The 6625-nt window shown below is 46.2% G+C and overlaps 2 protein-coding genes across 3 annotated transcripts; one reads left to right on the top strand and one right to left on the bottom strand.

Moving 5' to 3' along the window:
* Positions 1–6: 6 nt before the first annotated feature.
* Positions 7–4635, top strand: EBNA1BP2 (EBNA1 binding protein 2). The gene is made up of 9 exons (XM_010716230.2): positions 7–81; positions 171–254; positions 1437–1603; positions 2148–2271; positions 2878–2967; positions 3180–3255; positions 3491–3581; positions 3903–4065; positions 4352–4635. The coding sequence occupies exons 1-9, from the start codon at positions 13–15 to the stop codon at positions 4400–4402; spliced, it is 915 nt and encodes a 304-aa protein (XP_010714532.1). The 5' UTR covers positions 7–12; the 3' UTR covers positions 4403–4635.
* Positions 4636–4784: 149 nt separating this feature from the next.
* FAM183A (family with sequence similarity 183 member A) lies at positions 4785–6615 on the bottom strand. 2 transcript variants are annotated; one of them, XM_010716229.2, is made up of 4 exons: positions 6441–6614; positions 6258–6317; positions 6009–6112; positions 4785–5094 (listed from the first exon to the last, which is right to left on the bottom strand). In XM_010716229.2, the coding sequence occupies exons 1-4, from the start codon at positions 6571–6573 to the stop codon at positions 4996–4998; spliced, it is 396 nt and encodes a 131-aa protein (XP_010714531.1). In that variant the 5' UTR covers positions 6574–6614; the 3' UTR covers positions 4785–4995. The 2 variants fall into 2 exon arrangements, with proteins under 2 accessions (XP_010714531.1, XP_019474386.1); XM_019618841.1 differs by having other exon boundaries at positions 5010–5094; positions 5965–6112; positions 6441–6615.
* Between the last annotated feature and the right edge of the window lie 10 nt (positions 6616–6625).

Below are 6625 nucleotides of genomic sequence, written 5' to 3'. Positions count from 1 at the left end.
GGAAGCGGCGGCATGGAGCGGAGCGGTTCCGAGTCCGACTCGTTCTCGGATTCCGAGGGCTCCTCGCTCTCCGACTCGGAGGTGAGCCCGTTGCTGCGGCCGGCAGCGGGACCGCGGCCCGAAGCCACCTTCGGGCGCGGCGGCCCGGTCTGAGCGCGTTCTCTCCGCAGCTCCAAGAGGCCTTCGCCAAGGGCGAGCTGAAGCCGGGGCTCAACGTGGTGCTGGAGGAACGGCCGAAGCGGTCTAACGACGTGGTGAGGGGCTGGCGCCGGGCCGGGGAGGTGGCAGAACCGCTGGGGGATCGAGGAGCGGGAATGGTGGGGCGTTGCGGCCTGGAAGGTCGGGTCGGGCCGCGGGGGGGGACCGCACGTGGAGGCGGGAGAGGAGCTGCGCGGAGATGTTGGGGCTTCTGTGCACGAGAGCTCAGCAAAGCCGAGGTTTGAACCTTGCGGGGAATAACCACGTGTATCAGCGCAGGTTGGGAGCTGAGCTGCTGGAAAGGAGCTCTGCGGAGATGCATCTGGGCATCTTGGTGGATAACAGGTTGGCTGTGAGCCAGCGCTGTGCCCCGTCGGCTCAGAAGGTCAACGGTATTCTGGAGTACGTTAAAAAGAGCGTGGGCAGCAGGGCGAGGGAGGTGAGCCTACCTCTCTCCTGGCCGTGACTGCAATACTGTGTCCAGTTCTGGGCTCCTCAGTTTGAGACAGACATGAAACCGCAGGAGAGAGACCAGCAGAGGGTCACAGAGATGATGAGGGGCCTGGAGCATCTCTTTTAGAAGGAAGGGCCTGTTCAGTTTGGAGAAGACTGAGAGAGGATCTCATTAATGCTTATAAGTATCTAACAAGTGCGAGTGAAGTAAATGAGATTGAAAGGTGAGAAGGGCCTCATAAGTGAAAGTAAAAGGGCAAAAAGGCTTCACAGTGATGGAGAATAAGGGAGATAAAGGGGGATAGTTAGAGATAGTTTATAGAAGTAAGAATGTAGAACTTCTTAGAAAAATAAGGGATGGCAGACACGTCAAGACCTGGCGCTTTTTAGTGATGCCTAATGACAAGGCAAGGCTTATTCTTTACTTTGTGGGTGCCAGAGCACTGGAACAGGCTGCCCATAGACACTATGGAGTCTGCTTCTCTGGAGATATTCACAACCTGCCTGAACACTTTCCTGTGCACCCTGCTAGGGAGGAGTTGGACTAGATGATCTCCAGAGCTCCCTTCCAGCCTTCTGTAATTGACCCTGTGTACTGACCTGGAGTCGTCTTCAAGCAGAATGTTGAGGTTTATGCTTTCCAGCCTGCATTGCTGAGATAATGTGGGGAATAACCAAACAGCTTCAGAGGAGTAGCCTATTTTGTGACCTGGATATTCACTTTTGCCAAACTTGAAGTGCTGTTTGTGTGTCTCATTGCTCTGAGCTGTGCTTCCCTTTCGTAGGACGGTTTGAAGCAGTGCCTGTCTGATTTCAAGCAGCAACTAGCTTGGGTGGAAAGGCTGGATGTGACATTGGATCCGATTCCAAATGCTGTGGAGTCTGTCTCACATGGTGATTCTAACAAAGATGCTGTTGATCCTGAGAATGATTTCCAGAGAGAGATGAGTTTGTAAGTGTAAAAAGAGATTCTTCATATGTTCTCTACGTACTGCTGTGTGCCTGGTTTCACATGAATGCTGTAATCTATCACTGACATTGCTCTTGGCCCATCAAATATTACATTTGACAATTCCAAATGATTTGCAAAATAACTACAAATAAATGCTAATATATTTAAGCTGTTTTGTGACAGGAAGTAATTTCTCCCCTTGCAGTGAACTTCCATCCATTGCTGAAAAGTGTCTTTAGGAAGTCTCTGAATTGCAACCTTATGACTTTAACAGCAGATGGCTTTATCTGTGTGGATGTGTAGTTCTCTTTGCTGTGTGTTTTACAGTATGATGTATAAAACCTTAGCAGAAGAAAACCAGCATTAATATTGCACTGGCACAAATTGCTGTAGGTAGCACTGAATGCTCTAGAATATGAATGTTGGTATAACACTAGATTGCATTTTGGTAGATCTTGATATCTTCTACCTTACGTGAAGAGCTGTCAGTGCTGTGGGCTGCCTGGTGCCCTGTCACAGAGCTGCTCTTATGCTGTCTCCCCAGTTACCGGCAGGCGCAGGCAGCGGTGCTGGAGGCCCTACCGAGGCTGCGTAAGCTCCATGTTCCTACTAGAAGGCCAGATGATTACTTTGCAGAGATGGCCAAGTCAGACCAGCAGATGCAGAAGGTATGTGCCATGAGCAATAGCTTTCGTTCCTGTGCTGTGTGTTGGTTTTAGCCTGTGTTAGGTATTAACTGTGTGGTCCTTAATAGTTGCTGTCATCTCTTTGACAAAGGCCTGCAACAACATTTGTGTTTGAATCCTTTGCCATTTTCCTTACAGGAAATTTCTTCCTGTACAGGTATTTCTGTGCAGTACAGAGACTTCCACAACAGGCTGGAAGTGTAAAGTAGAAGAGTGGTTTACATTGTGTCCCACATATAATTAATATTGAAAATTGAGATTTCTTCATATATGTAACAGTTGTTGGGAAGTTGGTGGTGTTTATTATTTGCCATAATGCTTGCAGTGAATGGGGGCATTAATGTGATCCTTTTTTTTTCTCCTTAATTTATATTTGGTGTATTCTGGCTCTCAGTGGTTTTCAGTTGTGGGTGTTGAGTTAAACTGTAGCAATGATTATAGAGAAATGATCTGATTGAGACAGATATTCTTTTTGCATTTGGTGATATTGTTTACATAATTACTGATTTCAGAACTGCACAGATGTCTTAAAGTTCTCACACTTTCCTTTGCATTTCTCATTAATTTTTTTTCTTTTCCCCTAAAAAGATTCGGCAGAAGCTTAAGAGCAAGCAGGAAGCAATGGAGAAGTCTGAGAAAGCGAAACAGCTCCGTGCAATGAGAAAATATGGCAAGAAGGTGAGGAGGAGTTACAAAAGGGACCTGTCTATGACAAGGATCTAGAGCCTAAGTGAGCTTAGAAAGTGGGATTGCTGGAGGCAGGATAAAGTGGAATCTCTCTGGTCTTTTGTCTAGCTGCCTTAAAGGGAGACAGTGGTGGGATACTAGGGCCTAAAGAAGGTATGGAGCACCAGAAAAAAACAACACTAACATTTTGCCTCTTTTCTCAGGTACAAACAGAGATTCTACAGAGAAGGCAAAAGGAGAAAAAGAAGATGTTAAATGCAGTCAAGAAGTATCAGAAAGGTGAAGTTAACTTGTCTAAGAGACTAAATATACAGTGGGAATAGTGATGTTTCAGGAGTGTAAGGGACTGTGATATGTGATGTCATCTCTACTGCTGAGCAATAAGCTTGAAAGGTTGCTACTATACAGAACCAGACACTTGTGGCAGAGAAAATCCTTGGTCTTCAGTGAGGGTGATTTGTTGCTATTATTTAGACTCAGTAACTGAGCAGCTGTTTTGTCCTTGCTCTTGCAGGTCTCTCTGACAAGCTGGATTTTCTGGATGAAGAACAGACTTCATCTCAGGGGAGTAAAAAAGGCGGTGCAAATCAACGAATTAAGAAAGGGTGAGATTAGAAAAGAAAGATATTTAAAGGCAGAATTTCTGATTTTTTTCAAGTTCTGTAGGAGTTTTGTACGACAAGAAAGCTGTGTCATTTACAAATTACTACTTGTGGAAAAATGAGTCCTGAGCTCCTTTCTATCCCTAGAGAGGAGAACTGTGGCCTGCTGGAGTACAGACTGGAATGTGCTAATTTCTTCTTCTTTCATCAGAGGGGAAACTTTTATGAGAATTGATGGGAGTCTGTCAGTGGATATTTGTTTCCTTCTTGAGGGCTTTCTGAGGAAAGGTGCGTAAGTGGTGATGCAGCAGAGTTGTTTTTCAGACCAAACGCCAAAAGACGATACAAGAATCAGAAGTTTGGTTTTGGCGGAAAGAAAAAGGGTTCGAAGTGGAACACAAAGGACAGTTTTAATGATGTATCCAGCTTCAGGTCAAAAGTGGCTCACAACAAAGGCCCGGGAAAAGGAGGAAAGAAAGCTCTCAACGTAAGTAAAATGTTGAGTGCAAGTGATTGCTGTTGGTTGGAAAGCCCTCCCTGGTCTGGGAGGGACACCCGAGTATGTGATGAGTGCCTCCAGTATCTGGAAATAATTTAATTGTGGATAGGGTTGGGGGCAGTGGTTTGGGGTTTGAACAGGGAAATAAGTGGGGGACTTAGCAAGTACTGTATGTTGCCATGTGTCCCTAAATCTCCTTCTCCAGAGATACTGATGCTACAGAGCTAGATTAAATTCTGAGGACATGAAATTAAAGATTACTCTCTCCTTGCAGAAGAGACCTGGGAAGAGAGCACGGCAGAAAATGAAGAGCCGAGCAGGCTGAGAGAACTGTGCTCTCCAGAGGGGCTTCTGTGTCTTTGTACGTTGGAAGGTATTTCTGCTGTCTTCAAGCAGCTAACTGTGAAGCAACCTGAATGCTTCCAAATGGCAAGAAACAAGTCAGTGGAAATTAGTGCCTTATCACTAATTTGTTCCTGTTGTCCATTTTGTTGAAGAGTTGTTTGCTACTTCATTGTTTGGTGTGTGAACATATTAAATCATTTACACATTGTCTGATTTGTATTTAGTTGTGTTATGAACAGTGGCTGAGACCTGCCCCATTTCCCTTTGTTGTGACAGCTTTTTCCACAGCTGCTCTTGATATGTACTGGGGGACGTAGAATTCTGAGTCATGTTGCTGATACCACAATAAGAAGACAAATGCAGCAGTCTTACAAACGGTTTTATTTCTGTAAGGCTACAAATCTGGACAGACAAGGATTCTATCCTCACTCTTTGGTTTTTTTTTTCTTCTTCAGTCTTCTCTTGCCAAAAATCCATAATCACCTAATAACAACCCTGGTCTAATGCATTAGATGGCATTAGCTACTTCCTTCTATGTTGTATGGCTCTGCCACTCTACTACTGCAGCTTCTCCTACTGCTTCTTCAGGTGCCCCGTGGCAGCCATTTGTTCAGTGACCTCAGTTCTCCGGCGTGGGAAGAAGAGTCTGCGATCAGTGCGGTCCGTGTCAATCTGGAAAGCAGTTACCACAAACTGGATAAGCACGTGCTTTTCCTAGAATTGGTTGTAGTCCCTTTTGGAAAGAGAGATGGATGTGCTATACTGTTCAGTTTCATTGCACGAGAACCTGGTGAAAAGGGAGAACTCAATTTTGGAAGCACCTTTAGGAATCTTGACTAGAAACTCACTTCTCTACACTTGTATTGTCTCTTTCCTGCCAGGCTAATCCTATTGCCATTATCTAAAATTGTGAAGCCCTCCTGGGATGTCTGTCATGAGTAACTAATTTACTTGGAGTGTAATATGAAAATCTGCAGAAGATTCTTACTTATTTTAGTTCTTTGTAACTGGCCAAAACTAATGAAGCCCTCATTTGCCTTTCTGGAAATGCTAATCTACAAAATCAATTACTGTCACTGCTCTTTGTGACACAGATATGATTGATGTCATCTTTTAGTAAGATTCTCTATCCTCCTGCTTATTCACGTTTCTCCAAATGAATTTTCAGTTGGTATATTCTGCCTCGGATGTGCTGAACTGATTATTAATTTTGTTAGTTCTGCTTTCAATTTGTTTGAAAGATGTAGCAGACTTTTTTTGCAGTGCTTCTCTGTGTCACTTGGCATTATTCACTGTAACTCAAAGTTGAATGCTTAACGAGCAGCTCTGACCCCCAGCATTTAGCTGATCCAAGCATGTTCCCATCCTTGCAGATATTTTGTATGCAAGTTCTGCAGAGCAAGACTATTGATTCTATGTGGACAAGGCTCCATCAGAGGGAAGAGTCCTGTTAGATTTCAACTTGAAAGCTTGCTGCCTGTGAGCATTGGAGCCATTCCTGTTTTTTGTATTTGCCGCAGGTTATTGCAGCAATACCAATACCTTTCTGGGCGCTGGGCTCAGCCTGAGTTGCACACCCTGCTCACCAGAGGCGTTGTGTTCCAGCCTATTTCCTGGCTCTCTGTTTGTGGCTCTGAATATTTCTTCGTTGGCTCCAGCGCTGCTTGATGAATAATATTCAGAAACTTGGCTGTTGGTGAAGAGACACGAATATAAATGAGGCATGACAAAGCTCGACAGACCCGGGCCACGTGTCACAATGGGACAGCACAATCCATCCCCAACACTGGCAGTTGGAGGGCAGGGGTCATTTTCTCGTGCTTATCACCACTCACCATCCGCAGGCTCCTCGATGTTGTCGTGCCAGGACATGGGCTTCTGAGTGACCGTGTGAACTGGAAGAGAAGCGATACGGGGGAAAAGGGCTTCAGCGTGCGCTTACATCAACCGGCTACAGATTCTTTATTATTGCCCGCCCCAGCCTCGCTCTTCCCCTTCCCCAGGAGGTGGGCGCTCACCGCGCCTCAGCGGGTTGATGCTGTGCTCGGTGTGCAGCCGCTGGCAGCGCAGCTCCTTGCGCACGCGCTCGCACAGCAGCCGGTTCAGGTGCACCGCGTCCGGCGGTTCCTTTTCCCCGCCGCGAGCAGCCATGGCGCCGCGCCGCGTCCCGCTGCCCGGCAACGCGTCACGTGGCGCCGCGCGG

Source organism: Meleagris gallopavo, chromosome 10 (assembly GCF_000146605.3).
Source record: "Meleagris gallopavo isolate NT-WF06-2002-E0010 breed Aviagen turkey brand Nicholas breeding stock chromosome 10, Turkey_5.1, whole genome shotgun sequence".
NCBI lineage: Eukaryota > Metazoa > Chordata > Aves > Galliformes > Phasianidae > Meleagris > Meleagris gallopavo.
This window is presented reverse-complemented; position numbering and strand designations above follow the sequence as displayed.

Coding starts and splice junctions, on each gene's coding strand:
- EBNA1BP2 (XM_010716230.2), top strand. CDS start 13: ATGGAGCGGAGCGGTTCCGAGTCCGACTCGTTCTCGGATTCCGAGGGC. Junction 82..170: donor CCTCGCTCTCCGACTCGGAG/GTGAGCCCGTTG, acceptor TTCTCTCCGCAG/CTCCAAGAGGCCTTCGCCAA. Junction 3,582..3,902: donor AATCAACGAATTAAGAAAGG/GTGAGATTAGAA, acceptor GTTGTTTTTCAG/ACCAAACGCCAAAAGACGAT.
- FAM183A (XM_010716229.2), bottom strand. CDS start 6,573: ATGGCTGCTCGCGGCGGGGAAAAGGAACCGCCGGACGCGGTGCACCTG. Junction 6,113..6,257: donor CATCGAGGAGCCTGCGGATG/GTGAGTGGTGAT, acceptor CTTCACCAACAG/CCAAGTTTCTGAATATTATT. Junction 5,095..6,008: donor GCTGGAACACAACGCCTCTG/GTGAGCAGGGTG, acceptor ACTGCTTTCCAG/ATTGACACGGACCGCACTGA.